We start from the raw sequence: 20653 nt of genomic DNA on the forward strand, positions 1-20653 counted from the left end.
CAGTATGACTGAGGCTACTAGCCTCTCCTTTCTCATTCAGATAAGTTTTCACATCTCCCAGACCTAGTCAATTAGAATACGTCACTCCTTTGGCTATAATAATCGTGTAATTGCAATGGCTAATATCTCCTGTGCTATATGCTAACAACTATATATGTTAGATGTTATATGCATTAGTTGTATATGCCATACGCTACATAATAGCTATCATAGTGGGTTTAATGGGTATAATTATTATAATTATTATTTTTATTTTTTGAGAGAGAGAGGGCACAGATGAGCGAGGGGCAGAGAGGGAGAGAAGTGGGGCTCACCCGAAGTGAGGCTTGAGCTCACCTTAAGCAGGACTAGACCTCACAAACTAAGATAATCACCTGAGCTGAAGTCAGATGTTTAATCGACTGAGCCACTCAGGTGCCCTATGGGTATAATTATTTTGTTTCCTGTTTTGGATTTTAAGAAGAATGACTATGTTTATGAGGTATGCTGTTAGTGTTTGGTCTGATATATATCCCTTGATTTCTGGCTTATGGGTTTTCTTTTTTTTTTTTTAATATTTTATTTTTTAACTAATCTCTCCCCCCAACATGGGGCTCAAACTCACAACCCTGAGCTGAAGAGTCGCATGCTCTCCCAACTGAGCCAACTAGGTGTGCCCTGTATTTTATGGCTTTTCAAAACCAAGAAGGTTCTGTGTTTTTTTTCCACATAGTTTTTCAGTATCACTGCTACAAAGATTGGCATGAATGCAGATCAAATAACATTCTTGACCAGCTTATCTAACCTTTTAGTAATGTAACTAGTCTGATCTCCAGGCATTGGCCTTTTATGTACATCGATGTACCTGTCCTTTTGGCATGGTCCAGGCCAGCTGGCCAACCCACTCTCACTCTCTGCATTTGCTCCACTTGGCTTTTATTGCCCTTGCAAATTCTCTGAGTGTAAGTCGTGTCTTCTGTCAGGTCCCTGGTAGATGCATATACCCCATATCCTATGCTAAAGGGTCAGCTTACACTACACCATGATGATCCCAGGGCCGACCTGCTGGCCATCAGCTCTTAGCTGCCTTCTGTGCCCAGGACTGTGAGAATGTGGGAGCTTCTGAAACTCACAAATCAGGAGTGGAGAGACACTCGCAGGAAGGTTTTGCTCTTTTTTTGGCTCTTCATTCCTTATGAAGGCTCCCGTGGCACATAAAGACTTATATTAAATACCTTTGCATGCTTTTCTCCTCTGAATCTGTCTTAAGTCAGTTATGTTCTCAGGCCTGGTCAATATACCCTAAGAGGGTGTGCATAATGAGAGGGGAAGAGAGATTGATTGATTCTAAGAAAGTGGCTCCTGTGATTGTGGGAACTCAAATCTGCAGGGTAGGCCAGCAGGCTTGGACACCCAGGGAAGAGCTGGTGTTGCATGCGTGAGTCTGAAGGCAGACTGGAGCTAGATATCCTTCCTCCCGAGAGGACCTCAGCTGTTTCTGCATGGTGCATGCCTGCTATTAGTAACTGTGGATGCCTCTTTTCTACATAGTCATCACCTTACCATCCGGCGTCCCCAGTCTTCTTTGGCCACATCCCTTAGGGGCCCATGGTTTTCTGATGTTTTCTGCTCTGAGCAGCAGAGTGGAGAAGACCTGGGTCTATGCCGTCTAACCTGCTCCTCACTTTATTACCTGGGTGCTGAAGCATCATAACCTGCTCACCTTTTCTTGCACTTCTCTTAGAATCTTTATGAAAATGGGGACCTTGGATGGCTCAGTTAAGTGATCAACTCTTGATTTTGGCTCAGGTCATGATCTCATGGGTCATGAGATTGAGTCCTGCTCTGTGTGGACCCTGCCTAAGATTCTATCTCTCCCTCTCCCTCTGTCCCTCCCCTGCTTGCATGTATGTGCTCTCTCAAAAAAAAAAAAAAAAAAAAAAAAAAGAATCTTCATAAAAGTGATACTAATATCTGCTGCCTTCCCCACCCACCTCACATCCCATCCTGGGATCTGCTCCTGGGAATTAGTCACTTGACTGGGAACCTTGCTACCCTGCCTAGGTACTTCTCATCCAGTGTGATGGCTGTGTGCCAAGACACCGTTGTCTTCTCTCAGAACTTTCAGCCTGTCCATACTTCCAAGAGCAGCCCTTTCTCCTCAAGGCTTGTATTTCACTTGTAATGCATGTATGTATCACTCCCGTTTAAAAAGCTGAAGCACAAGGGACGTTAAGCAATCTGCCTGAGGTCAGTCACACTGCTAAAGAGTCAGGGTTCCAATCTAGGTCTCTGGTTCCAGAGACGGGTGGTCTTCTAGCCACACCTCACGGGCTGCCAAAGATGCAAAAGTGAAAAGACATGGTACCCTCCCTCAAGCAGGTGGCAACCTGGAAGCATAGGCCATGATCTGTAAACTTGATGACTTGTACACTTTGACAAAAGACATTGACTCATGAGACTAACCACAGGGCGGACTTCAGGGATTCTGATCCCGGGGAGGCATTTTTGCACTGGGAGGGCTTCTGCGGTCCCTTGGAAGAGTGGTTTGCACACCGGAATGTGCCTTGGCGATTCCCTTCCAAAGATACAGATCCTGGAGCCTTATTCTGGTCAGAGCCTCCAGGTGCAGGGCCCAGGAACCTTTACCTAACAGGCCCCCGGTGAGCGTTAAGCCCACACTCTGGGCTCTGACCCTGGGTAACTGGGAGTTACCCTGTTAGACACTATCAAAAAGGCAGTTGCCTAAGACACCAATGACTTAGAGGAGGAAATAGAAAAGGATTTGGAGTGAAGGAGACCAGAGCCAAGGATTGAGAGGAGGAGTCAGGGAGAGGCTTAGAAACCAGAGCTGTGTGATGAAACACAAGAACCAGTGGGACTGAAAGGTGCAGCAGCTCCACTAAGCCTCTGTCCTGACCCCGCGGCGGCACGACCTATAGAAGGAAGGAGCAGCTGATAGTTTTGTGACACAACTTCACCTTGGAAGCGTGGGCTGGGGTGTTCGAACGAGAACACGTCAGCAAGCAGAAGGGCTTCCTGTTGGCTCAGCAAGCCGTCCTGCTCCAGGCCGCTTCCTGCAGAGGAATTCAGGGTGAGTGAGTGTGCAGCAGTCGGGGATGTGGGCATACCGAAGACAAGGTCCTTTCTGTATTTTAGCCGCTTGGTACCTGGGAAGGCGGCTTTCCTTTGGCTGCCTTCCTCTCGTCTGGATGGGCAGCACAGCTCTCTGAGGAACTTGCAGTTAACGCCCTGGGGTGGCCGGTTGCTTGGAAAGGCAGATATGTCAGATGCATCCACCCAACAAGAGACTGTTTGAGACTATTTTGGGGGCAAACTGCACACTTGGCTGTAAAAGTCAGGATCCTGCTAATGTGAACTTAGAGAGAGACTCTCTTTCTTTCTTTCTTTGTTTCTTTTCTTTCTTTCTTTCTTTCTGAGGGAGTTGGGGAGGGTGAGGGGCAGAGGGAGAGAGGGAGGGAGGGAGAGAATCCAGAGCAGGCTGCATGCTGACAGCACCCTCGTGGGGCTCCATCTCACCAACCGGGAGGTCACCACTGGAGCTGAAATCAAGAGTCGGACGCTTGACTAACTGAGCCACCCAGGTGCTCCAGGGAGAGACTGGTTTTTTTTGTTTTTGTTTTTGTTTTTTTCAACGTTTATTTATTTTTTTGGGACAGAGAGAGACAGAGCATGAATGGGGGAGGGGCAGAGAGAGAGGGAGACACAGAATCGGAAACAGGCTCCAGGCTCTGAGCCATCAACCCAGAGCCCGACGCGGGGCTCGAACTCACGGACCCCGAGATCGTGACCTGGCTGAAGTTGGACGCTTAACCGACTGCGCCACCCAGGCGCCCCGAGAGACTGTTTCTTGATGGGAGAAATCTTCCTCTGGGATTTCTTGCTTGGAAGGAGGGGGAGGGAGTGCCTGTGATGAAGAGCAAAAAGCCCCTAGAGGGAATGACATTCTGTTTCTTGACTGGTAATTTTAACTTCTGTGGGTGACCTTTTGCTCTCCTTTTTTCCTGCCTCCTGCTGCGGTAGTGTCCGGCCAGTTCCTAACTGCCTTTTCTCCTGATGGGTCAAAGTCTCCCTGGGGTGTAGCCTTGATACCCTTCACCCTGGGAGTCTGGATGCCTGGAACTTATGCCACAGTATGGCTGTCAGCTCTCAGCTCCTATCGGGTTGCTTCCAGATTGTCCAAGTCTCTCTCTGCAACCACCACAGGGCTGATCCTGTGTGACGCAGCTGGTTTCTTGCCCTTCGGCTGCTTTGTGGCTTTGGCTTCCTGGATTCTCTGCAATGTGCAGGGTGTAGCCTTCGGCTGCAGAGAAGTGAGCAAGCCTGGAGATTTTATTCCGTTGCATTTTGAAGAGTCTCACCTCTTCAGAAGTAACCTATGAAAATTCAGTTGGGTTTCTGTTCTTCTTCATACTCTCTCGGAGAAATTTTTATTCTTTTTTTTTTTTTTTAAACTGTTCCATCTATCTTTTATTCTTCCTTTTAATTCCTCAAACACTTACTGAGCAATCACTATGTGCCAGGAACTATTCTAGAAACTGAAGAATAGAGTGTTGGACAAGGAATAATTCTTGCCCTTGAAGAATAATTTATAATCTAGTGTTAATAGAATATTCTAGGGTGATGGAAATATTCTATATCTGCATTGTCCAATGCAGTAACCACTAGTTATATGTGGGCTTTTGAGCAATTAAAATGGTTACTGTAACTGAGGGATTAAAATTTTAATTTAATTTATTTTTAATAAATTGAAATTTAATTAGCTATATGTGGCTAGAGGCTACTATCTCGGATAGAACAAAAAGGGTGAGAGATAAAGAAGCAGATTTTTACAATATCATATACTAAGTTTTATAACAAGATGGTTGGTTGGACTGGTAATAGGTTGGGGTTAGTTGTAAAAGGCTTTCATTGCATCAGATTATAAAGGGCACCAAAAACAAAGGGAACTTCAAATCCAAGACTGACAGATTCAGCTGGTAAAGAAATAATAAGCCCTTGTTAGATTCCAGACAGCTTATTACTTACATAGATAGTGGAGGCAAGAGAAACTGAAAGTGCCAGCTGTCCGAGTCCTTGTCTTACACCCTGAAATAATGGCATTGAAACAAAAGGGGCCACATGACTTCAACAGAGTTGTGAGGTGCCTTGTTGCTGAGAAACCAACTCCAGACTGCAGCAAATGGTCACAGAGCCTGTGGCTCTGCCCTTGAAGGGGGGTGTGGGTGTGAGCCAGAAAGTCCTGTGCCTCTCTGGAACCAGGGAGGTGGATGGGAAAACTGTCTCGCCCAGTCTCCTATAAGATAGGGAGAGACAGATAAGAGCTGCAAACCTCCACTTATAAAATAAATCAATCATCGGGAATATATAGCCAATAATATTGTAATAACTTTGTCTGATGACAGGTGGTAACTAAACCTTTTGGGGTGACCATTTGGTAATGTGGTTAGTTTGTTGACCATTTGGTTAGCTTGTTGAATGTTGTATACCTGAAACTAATGTAATATCACATTTCAATTATATTTTAAGATAAGAAAAACAAGTGAGAAAACAATCTTGTGAAGCCTCCTTTAAAGATCATCTACCTTGCTATGTTCCTGGCAGTCACAAGGCATTCCATCCAGATTTAGGTCATAGTGGTACAAGTTTTGCCAGTGAATGCCTGGAAGCTCTCCAGGGTGTGGTCATGAAGCCATTCCCTGCTAAAGGTCTCAATGCTGGGCCAGAGGATTTAGAGTTCACCTTTATTTTTTATTTTTTAATTTTTTAAATATGAAATTTGTTGTCAAAATGGTTTCCATACAACACCCAGTGCTCATCCCAACAGGTGCCCTCAATAACCATCACCCACCTTCCCCTCCCTCCCACCCCCATCAACCCTCAGTTTATTCTCAGTTTTTAAGAGTCTCTTATGGTTTGGCTCCCTCCCTCTCTAACTTTTCGTTTTTTCCTTCCCCTCCTCCATGGGATTCTGTTAAGTTTCTCAGGATCCACATAAGAGTGAAAACATATGGTATCTGTCTTTCTCTGTATGACTTATTTCACTTAGCATAACACTCTCCGGTTCCATCCATGTTGCTACAAAAGGCCATATTTCATTCTTTCTCATTGCCACGTAGTATTCCATTGTGTATATAAACCACAATTTCTTTATCCATTTAACAGTTGATGGACATTTAGGTTCTTTCCATAATTTGGCTATTGTTGAGAGTGCTGCTATAAACATTGGGGTACAAGTGCCCCTAGGCATCAGTACTCCTGTATCCCTTGGGTAAATTCCTAGCAGTGCTATTGCTGGGTCATAGGGTAGGTCTATTTTTAATTTTCTGAGGAACCTCCACACTGTTTTCCAGAGCGGCTTGCACCAGTTTGCATTCCCACCAACAGTGCAAGAGGGTTCCCGTTTCTCCACATCCTCTCCAGCATCTATAGTCTCCTGATTTGCTCATTTTAGCCACTCTGACTGGCGTGAGGTGATATCTCAGTGTGGTTTTGATTTGTATTTCCCTGATGAGGAGTGACATGGAACGTCTTTTCATGTGCCTGTTGGCCACCTGGATGTCTTCTTTAGAGAAGTGTCTATTTATGTCTTCTGCCCATTTCTTCACTGGATTATTTGTTTTTCGGGTGTGGAGTTTGGTGAGCTCTTTATAGATTTTGGATACTAGCCCTTTTGTCTGATATGTCATTTGCAAATATCTTTTCCCATTCCATCGGTTGCCTTTTAGTTTTGTTGATTTTTTCCTTTGCAGTGCAAAAGTTTTTTGTCTCCACGAGGTCCCAATAGTTCATTTTTGCTTTTAATTCCCTTGCATTTGGAGATGTGTCAAGTAAGAAATTGCTGTGGCTGAGGTCAGAGAGGGTTTTTCTTGCTTTCTCCTCTAGGGTTTTGGTGGTTTCCTGTCTCACATTCAGGTCCTTTATCCATTTGGAGTTTATTTTTGTGAATGGTGTAAAAAAGTGGTCGAGTTTCATTCTTCTGCATGTTGCTGTCCAGTTCTCCCAGCACCATTTGTTAAAGAGACTGTCTTTTTTCCATTGGATATTCTTTCCTGCTTTGTCAAAGATTACTTGGCCATACTTTTGTGGGTCCAATTCTGGAGTCTCTATCCTATTCCATTGGTCTATGTGTCTGTTTTTGTGCCAATACCATGCTGTCTTGTTGATTACAGCTTTGTAGTAGAGGCTAAAGTCTGGGATTGTGATGCCTCCTGCTTTGGTCTTCTTCAAAATTCCTTTGGTGGATAGGTATTTAATCCTATCCGGAGTCTTTTGTGGTTCCATACAAATTCGGGGTCTTTTGTGGTTCCATACAAATTTTAGGATTGCTTGTTCTAGCTTCAAGAAGAATGCTGGTGCAATTTTGATTGGGATTGCATTGAATGTGTAGATAGCTTTGGGTAGTATTGACATTTTAACAGTATTTATTCTTCCAATCCATGAGCACAGAATGTTTTTCCATTTCTTTCTATCGTCTTCAATTTCCTTCATAAGCTTTCCTTAGTTTTCAGCATACAGATCTTTTACATCTTTGGTTAGGTTTCTTCCTAGGTATTTTATGATTCTTGGTACAATTGTGAATGGGATCAGTTTCTTTGTCTTTCTGTTGCTTCATTATTAGTGTATAAGAATGCAACTGATTTCTGTACATTGATTTTGTATCCTGCGACTTTGCTGAATTCATGTATCAGTTCTAGCAGACTTTTGGTGGAGTCTATTGGGTTTTCCATGTAGAATATCATGTCATCTGCAAAAAGCAAAAGCTTGACTTCATCTTTGCCAATTTTGATGCTTTTGATTTCCTTTTGCTGTCTGATTACTGATGCTAGAACTTTCAACACTATGTTAAACAACAGTGGTGAGAGTGGACATCCCTGTCACGTTCCTGATCTCAGGGGGAAAGTTCTCAATTTTTCCCCATTGAGGATGATATTAGCTGTGGGCTTTTCATAAATGGCTTTTATGATGTTTAAGTATGTTCCTTCTATCCTGACTTTGAGGGTTTTTATTAAGAAAGGATGCTGAATTTTGTCAAATGCTTTTTCTGAATCAATTGACAGGATCATATGGTTCTTTTCTTTTCTTTTATTAATGTGATGTATCACATTGATTGATTTGCAAATGTTGAACCAGCCCTGCAGCCCAGGAATGGATCCCACTTGATCATGGTGAATACTTCTTTTCATATGCTGTTGAATTCGATTTGCTAGTATCTTATTGAGAATTTTTGCATCCATATTCATTAGGGATATTGGCCTGTAGTTCTCTTTTTTTGTGGGGTCTCTGTCTTGTTTAGGAATCAAAGTAATGCTGGCTTCATCGAATGAGTCTGGAAGTTTTCCTTCCCTTTCTATTTTTTGGGACGGCTTGAGAAGGATAGGTATTATCTCTGCTTTAAATGTCTGGTAAAATTCCCCAGGGAAGCCATCTGGTCCTGGACTCTTATTTGTTGGGAGATTTTTGATAACTGATTCAATTTCTTCACTGGTTATGTATCTGTTCAAGTTTTCTATTTCTTCCTGTTTGAGTTTTGCAAGCGTATGGGGGCTTAGGAATTTGTCCATTTCTTCCAGGTTGTCCAGTTTGTGGGCATAAAATTTTTTATAGTATTCCCTGAAAATTGCTTGTATTTCTGAGGGATTGGTTGTAATAATTCCATTTTAATTCATGATTTTATCTATTTGAGTCCTCTCCCTTTTCTTTTTGAGAAGCCTACCTAGAGGTTTATCAGCTTTGTTTATTTTTTCAAAAAACCAACTCTTGGTTTCATTGATCTGCTCTACAGTCTTTTTAGATTCTATATTGTTTATCTCTCCTCTGATCTTTATTATTTCTCTTTTTCTGCTGGGTTTGGGGCATCTTTGCTGTTCTGCTTCTATTTCCTTTAGGTGTGCTGTTAGATTTTGTATTTGGGATTTTTCTTGTTTCTTGAGATAGGCCTGGATGGCAATGTATTTTCCTCTCAGGACTGGCTTTGCTGCATCCCAAAGCATTTGGATTGTTGTATTTTCATTTTCATTTGTTTCCATGTATCTTTTAATTTCTTCTCTAATTGCCTGGTTGACCCATTCATTCTTTAGTAGGGTGTTCTTTAACCTCCATGCTTTTGGAGGTTTTCCAGACTTTTTCCTGTGGTCTATTTCAAGCTTCATAGCATTGTGGTCTGAAAGTGTGCATGGTATGATCTCAATTCTTTTATACTTATGAAGGGCTGTTTTGTGATCCAAGATGTGATCTATCTTGGAGAATGTTCCATGTGCACTCGAGAAGAAAGTATATTCTGTTGCTTTGGGATGCAGAGTTCTAAATATATCTGTCAAGTCCATCTGATCCAATGTCTCATTCAGGGCCCTTGTTTCTTTATTGATCCTGTGTCTAGATGATCTATCCATTGTTGTAAGTAGAGTATTAAAGTCCCCTGCAATTACCACATTCTTATCAATAAGGTTGCTTATGTTTGTGATTGTTTTATATATTTGGGGGCTCCCATATTTGGTGCATAGACATTTATAATTGTTAGCTCTTCCTGATGGATAGACCCTGTAATTATTATATAATGCCCTTCTTCATCTCTTGTTACAGCCTTTAATTTAAAGTCTAGTTTGTCTGATATAAGTATGGCTGCTCCAGCTTTGTTTTGACTTCCAGTAGCATGATAGATAGTTCTCCATTCCCTCACTTTCAATCTGAAGGTTTCCTCAGATCTAAAATGAGTCTCTTGTAGACAGCAAATAGATAGGTCTTGTTTTTTTATCCATTCTGATACCCTGTGTCTTTTGGTTGGAGCATTTAGTCCATTTACATTCAGTGTTATTATTGAAAGATATGGGTTTAGAGTCATTGTGATGTCTGTAGGTTTCATGCTTGTAGTGATGTCTCTGGTACTTTGTGGTCCTTGCAACATTTCACTCACAGAGTCCCCCTTAGGATCTCTTGTAGGGCTGGTTTAGTGGTGATGAATTCCTTCAGGTTTTGTTTGTTTGGGAAAACCTTTATCTCTCCTCTTCTGAATGATAGACTTGCTGGATAAAGGATTCTTGGCTACATATTTTTTCTGTTCATCACATTGAAGATTTCCTGTTGTTCCTTTCTGGCCTGCCAAATTTCAGTAGATAGGTCTGCCACTACTCTTATGGGTCTACCTTTGTAAGTTAGAGCGTGTTCATCCCTAGCTGCTTTCAGAATTCTCTCTTTATCCTTGTATTTTGCCAGTTTCACTATGATATGTCATGCAGAAGATCGATTCAAGTTACGTCTGAAGGGAGTTCTCTGTGCCTCTTGGATATCAATGCCTGTTTCCTTCCCCAGATCAGGGAAGTTCTCAGCTATGATTTGTTCAAGTACACCTTCAGCCCCTTTCTCTCTCTCTTCCTCCTCTGGAATTCCTATGATACAGATATTGTTCCGTTTGATTGCATCACTTAGTTCTCTAATTCTCCCCTCATATTCCTGGATTTTTTTATCTCTCGTTTCCTCAGCTTCCTCTTTTTCCATAATTTTATCTTCTAATTCACCTATTCTCTCCTCTGCCTCTTCAATCCGAGCTGTGGTCGACTCCATTTTATTTTGCACCTCATTTATAGCATTTTTTAGCTCCTCATGAATATTTCTTAGTCCCTTGATGTCTGTAGCAATAGATTCTCTGCTGTCCTCTATGCTTTTTTTCAAGCCCAACGATTAATTTTATGACTATTATTCTAAATTTTGTTCCGTTATATTGTTTAAATTGTTTTTGATCAATTCGTTAACTGTCGCTACTTCCTGGAGTTTCTTTTGAGGAGAGGTCTTCTGTTTCATCATTTTGGGTAGTCCCTGCAGTGGCTCCAAACTGCAGGGCACTTCTCCTGTGCTGTCTGGAGTAACTTGTGTTGGGCGGGGCCGCAGTCAGACCCAATATCTGCCCCCAGCCCACCACTGGGGCCACAATCAGACTGGTATGTACCTTATCTTCCCCTCTCCCAGGGGCACAACTCACTGTGGAGTGGTGTGGCCCTTGTCTGGGCTACTTGCACACTGCCAGGCTTGTGGTGCTTCGATAGGATTTGGTGTATTAGCTGGGGTGGATCTGGTTGCACTGGGGCGGGAGGGGCAGGCTTAGCTTGCTTTGCTGTTGGTGGTCCCCTGTGGGAGGGGCCCTGCAGCACCAGAGGGAGGCAGGCAGACCTGTCAGAGGGATGGATCCACAGAAGCACAGCATTGGGTATTTGCGCAGTGCAAGCAAGTTCGGGCAACTGGTTCCCTTTGGGATTTCAGCTGGGGGATGGGAGAGGGAGATGGCACTGGCGAGCGACTTTGTCCCCCTGCCAAGCTGAGCTCTGTCTTCCAGGGCTCAACACCTCTCCCTCCCGGTGTCCTCTCGCCCTCCTACTCTCAGAGCAGAGCTGTTGACTTATAACATTCCAGATGTGAAGTCCCGCTGGCTGTCAGAACTCATGCAGTCTGGCCCCTCGGCTTTTGCAAGCTAGACTTTGGGGGCTCTGCCTTGCTGGGCGGGCTGCCCTTTCACTGCCCCGGCTCCTTCCTGCCAGTCCATGTAGCATACACCACCTCTCTGCCCTTCCTACCGTCTTCCATGGACCTCTTGTCTATGCTTGTCTCCGGAGAGTCCGTTCTGGTAGTCTTCTGGCGGTTTTCTGGGTTATTTAGTCAGATGTGGGTGGAATCTAAGCGATCAGCAGGACGAGGTGAGCCCAGCATCCCCCTACACCGCCATCTTCTCCCAACACTTAGAGTTCACCTTTTAATGACTCTGGCTGTCATTGAAAGTATAAAGCAGGAGAGTGATTTGATTACTTTTGTGTTTTGTAAAGATCTGTCTGACAACATTGCAGAGATTAGACTGGGGAGTGCAAAAGACTAAACAGGGAGGAAGAATTGGATAAATGGATGAGAGTTTATGGGAATGAAGTGGACAGCACAATCGATAATCATTTACTGAATACATGGATTGTAAAGGACTCCATGCGCAGCAGGTGGGACAAAGACAAGTCAGACCAGATCCTGCCCCCAAGAGACTTACAGATTAACAGGAAAGTGAAAGCTCAACATAAATGGTTCTAGTATAAGGTTCAGTAATATATTAAGTGCTCTGAGTGGCATGGTGGAGACTCCTCTTCCCTGTGCACAGTAGGTGCTTTATTGATAATGATGACAATACAGCATTGGACGGGATAAGCGTTAAGGCTTCTTACAGCTTATTGTGAAAGTCTATGAGGGTCTGGTTCCGAGAGGCAATAAGCCTTATCAACTGACAAAGGTGTTAATCCCTGTCATAATATGTGGAGTAGCTGGGATCCAAATGAGAATAAGATAATAGAAATGGAATACAGGGAAAACAGGAACTTAATAAAATCTTCAAAAATCAGCCCATTGGACCTTCAGACATGTTTGCAAAAGGCAAATGCTTACTAAAATACAGAAGAGTGGCATAATAAATAACAGGGTGTGAAAAAATTCTTGAAAAAGCAGTTCTTTATCACAGTGTTCTTCTTGTACCATCCATACTTGACAATGCTTTTCTTACACTGTCCACACACTTGGCAATGCTTATAAATAATAGCAAAGTGTCAGAGGGCAGCTGAGTTGCAGTGCGTAAGAATTCATTTTTCAGAAGGCAAATTTCCCTCTGATTTTCTCTTACACCAATAGAGTCTATTCCCTTAACTCATTTCATGAAGCATAAAGGGAGTTTGGAGTAGGTAAATCAGGAAGGAGAGGCAAATGTGATCAGCCTACCACCCTTCTCTCCATGCAACGTAGTGCTCACTAACCGTCAAGAGCCTCCTCTATCTTGCATCCAAAACTGAAAATGAACTTAGTCAAATGAACATGATCCTTTTGCCCACTGCCCTTATGGGATGAAAAACCTGTAAAGAAATCACTGATAGGACTGCTCGGTCACTATCCATCCTTGAGTGCACTAGCATCACATGGCACTTGAAATTCAAAAACTTTCTTTTTTCCTCAACTAAGAACTCTAGTGGAACCCCCTCATGACATTCTGCAGAACCTCAGTGCTCCTCAGAACCCCAGTTGAGAAGCCCTGGTGCAGAGGTACAAAGTCTTCTTTCACGCGTGTGTGCATGCACACATATGTATGTGTTATGTGTGTGTATTTTAATCCCGGACTCTTCTTGCTTCTTGAATATATAAGGGAGGGATGACACATAGGCTTGAGAAGTCCAAGGTCTGTTAGACTTACAACCAACTTCTGGAAAGGCAATCTGTCCAATTTTGCCTTAGATCCCTACCCAATCCTCATAAGGGTCCTCTCTGCCTTGTCAACTTGTGAAAGATGCTGATTTTATTTAGCTTATATTCCAAGGGCAATGACACTAGGGTTGATGACCATCTGGTCCCATCCTAGTCTTTCATGGGGAAACCTGAGACACCATTCACAAGCACCCACTGTTGACCTGTCAAGTGGTATCTTCTCTTGAGAGAACTGCTTCTTATAGGAAATTTCACTCTAATCTCTTGCATATACATTGGTGGAAATAGCAAACATGTAGACATAGAATAATAGTGACCATTATGAGGAATTTCTGACAAGTCAGAGTGACTGGTGATCTCTGGGTCTCCCCCCCCCTTTTTTTTTTAATTTTTAAAATGTTAATTTATTTTTGAGAAAGAGTTTGAGTAGGGGAGGGGCAGAGAAAGAGGGAGACAGGATCCAAAGCAGGCTCTGTGCTGACAATAGGAGCCTGATATAAGGCTCAAACTCATGGTGAGATCAAGACCTGAGCCAAAGTCAGACACTCAACCAACTCAGCCACCCAGGTGCCCCTCTGGGCCCCCATTCTAAATAGGCAAAGGGAAAAAATCTCTGGCACATATTGTATCAGGTATCCATTGCAATGGCCCCAGGTTGAGGTCACATGGTATAAACATAGCTGCTGGGTATCCATCTCTGGGCTCTAGAAAGCAGTTCTATCACTACAATTTGCATCAAGATTTTGTTGAAGAAATGGTGCATACCTATGTCGAAGTTTAATATAAGAAATCTATTTCAGAACTAAATATTGGAAAGGTCTCACTTCTTCCTTTTCCCTGAGGAACTGGTAACTTTTTCTATGAGAATTAGAACAATGAAACTGCCCAGATTGCCTTTTCTCCTCTGGATATCACTAATTTATTTAGGGCCAAACCTCCTACAGCTCACAAAAAGCTCTAGTTTTCATGCTCCAGGGTTTCTTTGACCAATGTCTCTGATTTTGTTCATATTTTCCCCATTCTATTTTATTTTATTTTACTCTGTATCTGTTATCTGTAAACAGGTTCAAATTTGTTGTAGATATGAGGAATGGAAGAAAGAAGGGAAGGGAGGAAAGAGAGAAGAAAGGACAGGAGAAGGAATGTAAGGAAGGAGGAAATGCCCCACATTTTGCTCATTAATGAAACGGAGTATGATCCAGTGTCTATTATAGTCTCTTTACTACAAACAGCATTTTGACATTTATCACCCCATTGGAAAGGCAGAAAAGCAGAGACAAGATCATGGAGTTTTATTTTCCTATGAAAAGAATAAATAATGGGAACTCGAAAAAGAGCTGAAGGTTGGTTTTATAATGGCAGAGATGGATTAGAAACTAAAACAAAAAAGAAACAACATCCTAGTATATTTCTTGTTTATGTAACTCTGCCCCAGCTAGGTATGGGGATTGAAAAGCAGCACTGATCTTTCCTGTAAGTGCTCTACCATGCGTTACCTCCTTAGATCCTGGCAAATACCCTGTAAAATAGGTCACATGGGTATTATCTTAACTGAGGAATTAAAGCTCAACCTACCCCAAACCATAAAACTAATGTTTACGACAGTGTTATAATGGATAAGGCAGGAGGCTGTGGTTTAGCCTTAGCTTGAATTTCCAGTTCTACTGTTATGTATGAGGTTTGAAGCCTGTCACTTGTTTCCTCATATGTAAAATGAGAATAATGTGTCCTCTTGCATGTCTCCTTGGAAATGTTCTGTGTATTTTGCACGAGGTCTCTAGAAGCAGAACTTGGCCAGACCTAATGCAAGCCTCGTCTTGGTCTTTTTCCTGGGATTTCAGTCTCCAACTCAAAGTCTCCTCTCACATTACAGGGCACACTACAGGTCCCTCTGCCAGTTGCCAATGTTCCAGCTGACCGCCACCCCGGCAAGTGCCCTTGCCGATGAGCCAGTGCATATCCGAGTGACAGGCCTGCTCCCGTCGCAGATAGTGACCCTCACAGCATCCATGAAGGATGAGAAGGGGTATGTGTACCAGTCTAAAGCCTTCTACAGGGCGAACGAGGTTGGTGAACTGGACCTAACGGAGGCTCCTTCAATTGGAGGCGACTATGTGGGGGTCCACCCGATGGGTCTCTTCTGGTCTCTGAAGCCCGAGAAGGTTTTCCGGAGGCTGACTAAGCAGGATGTGATGAACAGCCCCTTTTATGTCACTCTGAACCTATATGACTCAGTTTATGTACAAGTTTCCACCACAGATCAGCCTAGGGCCAGCCAGACGGTAGAGCGCTGGTTCTCAGGCCCTGGCGTACAGCGGGTGCAGATCCGAGAAGGTCGTGTGCGAGGAGCCCTTTTTCTCCCTCCAGGTGAGGCCAATCTTTGGTGATATGGAAAACATTGTTGACAAATATAAAAACAAAAACAAATGGCATCAAATTATTGGAGAACTAATATTTCGATACACGATAGTTTAAAACCAACACGCTATTTTGTGTGTGAGTGAAGGTGGAAATCACGTTGCTCATCCCGTACTTCCCCTGATATCCACTGGGCCCTCTTTTCACTCTTTCTGATCCCATTCTCTTTTCCTTCTGTTGCTTTCAGGGGAAGGTCCTTTCCCAGGAATCGTGGATTTGTTTGGGGGCAGAGGGGGTCTGATTGAATTTCGGGCCAGTCTTTTGGCTACCCATGGCTTTGCGGTGTTGGCATTAGCATATTTTCTCTATGAAGATCTGCCTGAAAAACTGGAGGAGATCGACCTGGAATATTTTGAGGAAGCTGCTAACTGGCTATTAGCTCATCCCAAGGTATTTTTTTTTTTTTTCTAAGTTCATTTACTTATTTTGAAAGAGAGAGAGACAGAGTGTGAATGAGCAGGGGAGGGTCAGAGAGGGAAAGAGAGAATACCAAGCAGCCCTTATGTGGGGCTCAACCTCACAAACTGTGATACGATGACCTGAGCTGAAATCAAGAGTTGGACGCTTAACTGACTGAGCCACCCAGGCACCCCAATCCAAGGTATTTAAAATACTTTTCATTCTACCTTGCAACATTATAGTGAAAAAAAAACACCATAAATGTTTGTTTTGCCTATTTTACCAATATGTTTAGACTTGGGCATAGCAGAGTTTACTCTTAAAATGGGGATGATAATATCTACCTCGTAGGATTGTTGGGATCGGTGGTGATCAACTTACTGGCACAAAAGACAATAAACGGTGGATATATTATGATCATTTTCAATGGGAAGAAACAGCCAAGAGTCCTCACATTTGAAGTGCATGTGACTTGTTCATCAGTGGCTCTTCAATTTTCATCAGCCGCTGATCTCGAATCATGAATTCTCTGACTTGAAGTGTTTTCAAACTTCAGTGATGGTCTCTGCATGGGGTAATACTGGAGTAAGTCACACTAAAGAGTCCCGAGACTAAGAACATGCAGAAGTTCCATTTCAGAGCTGGGCCACAGGATTAGAGCAGAATTATCAGCAAAATGGATGTGGCTGCACCATCTGATTAGCTGAATTAGCTCTTCAGGTATCAGATCTAGGAACAGAACTAAGCCCAAGGTAAGTGTCCAAGTCTAGAAGCCAGGGTAGGGAATGGAATCTGGAAAGGAAGGATCATTTTAGAAGTCTGTCAAGTCTTGTTGTACCATTGAAAATGTCATCCATGGCCCAGAGGCTTTGTTACCAGGTGATGAATGTGAATGGGTGATTTTTCTAAGCATATTTGGCTCTTTTTAAAGGATTGTCCAGATAAAATGTTTAAGTGAAAAATTTTCTTTCACTTCAAATTTAACTATTTGTGACATTATCTGAGGAGAAAGGGCAATTGTCAAAATTCAGTTAAAATTTTTTTTAAGTTTACTTATTTGGTTTTTGTTTTTGTTTTTTTTTTTTTGAGAGAGACAGAGACAGCACTAGTGGGGGAAGGAGAAAGAGACAGAGAGAGAGAGAGAGAGAGAGGGAGGGAGAGAGAGAGAGAGAGAGAGAGAGAGAGAGAGAGAGAGAATCCTAAGCAGGCTCCATGCTGCCAGCACAGAGCCCAACACGGGGCTTGATCCCATGAAACCACAAGATCATGCCCTGAGCCAAAACCAAGAGTCAGATGCTTAACCGACTGAACCACCCAGGTGCCCCAAAATTCAGTTTAGATTTAGATTCATCAGAAGAGGTGCAGTTCCCACCTCTGCCCCTTGATACTGTTGTAACCTTAAGCAGGGCTTGTAAACTTCCTGAATCTCAGTGCTATTATGGAAGGACAAGCTGAGACAACTTATGTGTAGAGCACTTAGCTGAGGGGCCTGCATATATAGTAAACTCTCAATAAATCCACCTTGTCATCTTTGCCCATCTGGTTTTACCCCTCTCCCTTCCCCGCATCCTCAACCAGTCCCAAAGTGTTTTAGGGTCTGTTCCTGAATCTTTCTCAATACCTCACACCCTGTCCACCGTCCAGGCCACTGTTTTAGTTTGTTGTCATCACTGCCCCGCTGTGGTACCGCCATAGTGTAGTTTCCTATCTCTCGTCCCTTGCTCTCATCCCTTGCCCCAGTCCTGTCCTCTTATGGATGGTTCCCAGATATGGGAGCCCACTGGATTTCCCCATGGATATGCTATATTATCCGATTCTTGGGCCCACTCAGAACTATTGAAGTAGAAACGTGAAAACTGGATCTTGGAAAGCTCTAATTAAAAAAGATTTTTTTTCAGGTGATCTGATAAAAGAAAGGTGCTGGGCATACAAGTGTAAGCAAAGTAAACATATCAGGTTGCAATGTATTTGCTACTGTCTTTCCAAAATGCCCTTCCTTTCCCTACTCATATTTCCCCCCAGGATTTTATTTATTTACTTATTTATTTAAGTATAGGAGAGGTCCCTAGGTGCCTGGTACCTGACCCTAGGATGATCTTTCTTTCTTTCTTTCTTTCTTTCTTTCTTTCTTTCTTTCTTTCATGTTTACTTATTTTTGAGAGAGAGAGACAGAATGTGAACAGGGGAGGGGCAGAAAGAGAGGGAGACACAGAATCTGGAGCAGGCTCCAGGCTCCGAGCTGTCAGCACAGAGCCCGATGCGGGGCTTGAACCCATGAACCATGAGATCAGGACCTGAGCCCACTGAGCCACCCAGGCACCCCACAAGATTTTATTTAAATTCGAGTTAGTTAACACCTTTCCCTACTCATCTTCCTAACTTCTCCCTTCCCTCTGTTCCCTCAGCCTTCCACAGAATTAAGGACCCCATTCTACGGCCTACTACTTTTGCTATTGGACTGGGCACTGGAATTCAATTGTTTATAGAATCCAAGGCTTCATCTTTACACCCCCAATGCTTTCATTAATCTAGCTCTTAGATTAATGGATGTGCAAAACCTCCGTTGCTGTAAAATGCTGTTTACATATGAATAACACAAAATATTCTAAAGAACCTAGGGAAATCTCTTTTCCTAGCCAGAGAGAAGCATTTGATTCTTTGTGAAGTTTACCTGCTTGTACTCACTTGATGTTGAACATTGCTGGTGCATTTAGACTCTGCTTTTACAGAACTCTGCCTTTGATGAAGAGTTTTTATTTCTTTTTTGTTTGTTTATTTATTTTTGAGAAAGAGAGAGAGAGAGAGAGAGAGAGAGAGAGAACGAGCAGGGGAGGGGCAGAGAGAGAGGGAGACACAGAATTGGAAGCAGGCTCCAGGCTCTGAGCTGTCAACATAGAGCTGGACGCGTGGCTCAAAGTCACCAACTGTGAGATCATGACCTGAGCCGAAGCTGAAGGCTTAACCGACTGAGTCACCCAGGCGCCCCACGGCTTTTATTTCTATTGTTTCACTAGATCATCATAACAATCCTGCAGGGTAGGCAATATTAACGCCCCCATAAGAAGGCTTTCAGAGGGCAGACAGGTAGGTAATGTTTTCAGTCATAGAAGCTGGTAAACTCGAGTGCCAGGACTCCCATCCAATATTTTCTGTTTGCTCACACTAGCTTACTGGCCTGTAAGGCGGCTCCTTCGAGTATGGCATGTGATGGGTTCCCTTTATTTTGTGCTTCAGATCCAAAAGCCAGGAATCGGAGTGATCTCCGTGAGCAAAGGTGTAGAGATCGCGCTGGCCATGGCCTGCTTCATGAAGCAGGTGGTAGCCACCATCTGCATCAATGGGCCCAACGCCATCTATGAATTTCCGCTCAGGTACAAAGATCTGGTTATAACACCCATCCCCTCGTTTATGGAGCGCGTGCAGATTGACGTTTTAGGAGCTATGCGCCTCCGCCACTACAAGGGGGACGCCCGGGATGAACTGAATCGGAAGAGCGTGCTTCCCATCGAAAAGGCCCAGGGTGCGATTCTTTTCATTGTAGGAGACGGTGATGAATGCTTGAATAGCAGGGAGTATGCTGAGCAGGCCTTGGACCAGCTGAGGAGCCATGGGAGAAACAATGGAAGGATGCTGGTATACCCGGGGGCGGGCCACCTCATAGAACCGCCCTACACACCCCTGTGTTATGCTTCCCCACACAGGTTCAGTTCCGGGATCCTGCTCTGGGGAGGGGACCCTGTTGCCCATGCGGCAGCCCAGGAGCACTCCTGGGGAGAGATCCAGAAATTCTTCAGGGAACACCTTACTCAAACCAGAAGCAAACTCTGAGCAAGGAAGGGCTAAGGGTGATGATGCACTGGGGAGACAGACAATGAAAGTAAGGCAGGGATATGACGGAAAGAGGGGGCTCTCCTGATTCCTCTAGATTCACAGTTATTTTGGACCAACTGGAAGGAAATTGGACAAAATCAAAGGACAAGGGCACAGGTGCATATGAACTATTTCGAACAAATTTGTATGTGATTTGAATTTTTGTAAACCGAATCTTAGTTTATATGTACCAGCAGGGTACATCGCTGTCTCAAAATTGTGATACCCTTGCAAATTGAATAACCTTTGTACCCCAGTTAGGGATACCTTGGATCCAGGTATTTGCCAATCTAGGTGAATTCCCTGGGACTTGGCAAGTGGTGGAAAACACTTTCTGTTTAAAACTGGGTTTCTCGGGGTGCCTGGGTGGCTCAGTCGGTTGGGTGTCCGACTTCGGCGCAGGTCATGATCTCACAGTCTGTAGGTTCAAGCCCCGCGTCTGGCTCTGTGCTGATGGCTTGGGACCTGGGGCCTGCCTGTGATTCTGTGTCTCCCTCCCCTCAGCTCCTCCCCTGCTCACGCTCTGTCTCTCTCTCAAAAATAAATAAAAATTTAAAAAACAACAACAACAACAACGAAAAACCGGGTTTCTGACATTTGATATGAAAAGTTCTAATGCTACCATCAAATGTAATGCTTGCTATAGATTTCCAATAGGTATTTTTTTTTTTCTCAGAATAGGGATGTTTCTTTTCATCTCTAAAATATATTTCTTTTTACCATTTTTAATAAGGACTGGGGTTGAATTTAATCA

The 20653-nt window shown here is 43.5% G+C and overlaps 1 protein-coding gene across 1 annotated transcript; it reads left to right on the forward strand.

Moving 5' to 3' along the window:
* Nucleotides 1-2982: 2982 nt before the first annotated feature.
* Nucleotides 2983-20272, forward strand: LOC125150645 (acyl-coenzyme A amino acid N-acyltransferase 2-like). The gene is made up of 4 exons (XM_047830791.1): nucleotides 2983-3073; nucleotides 15086-15579; nucleotides 15818-16020; nucleotides 19264-20272. Exons 2-4 carry the CDS (start codon nucleotides 15117-15119, stop codon nucleotides 19855-19857), a joined length of 1260 nt encoding a protein of 419 aa, XP_047686747.1. The 5' UTR covers nucleotides 2983-3073; nucleotides 15086-15116; the 3' UTR covers nucleotides 19858-20272.
* Nucleotides 20273-20653: the final 381 nt, after the last annotated feature.

Source organism: Prionailurus viverrinus, chromosome D4, assembly GCF_022837055.1.
Source record: "Prionailurus viverrinus isolate Anna chromosome D4, UM_Priviv_1.0, whole genome shotgun sequence".
Lineage (NCBI taxonomy): Eukaryota > Metazoa > Chordata > Mammalia > Carnivora > Felidae > Prionailurus > Prionailurus viverrinus.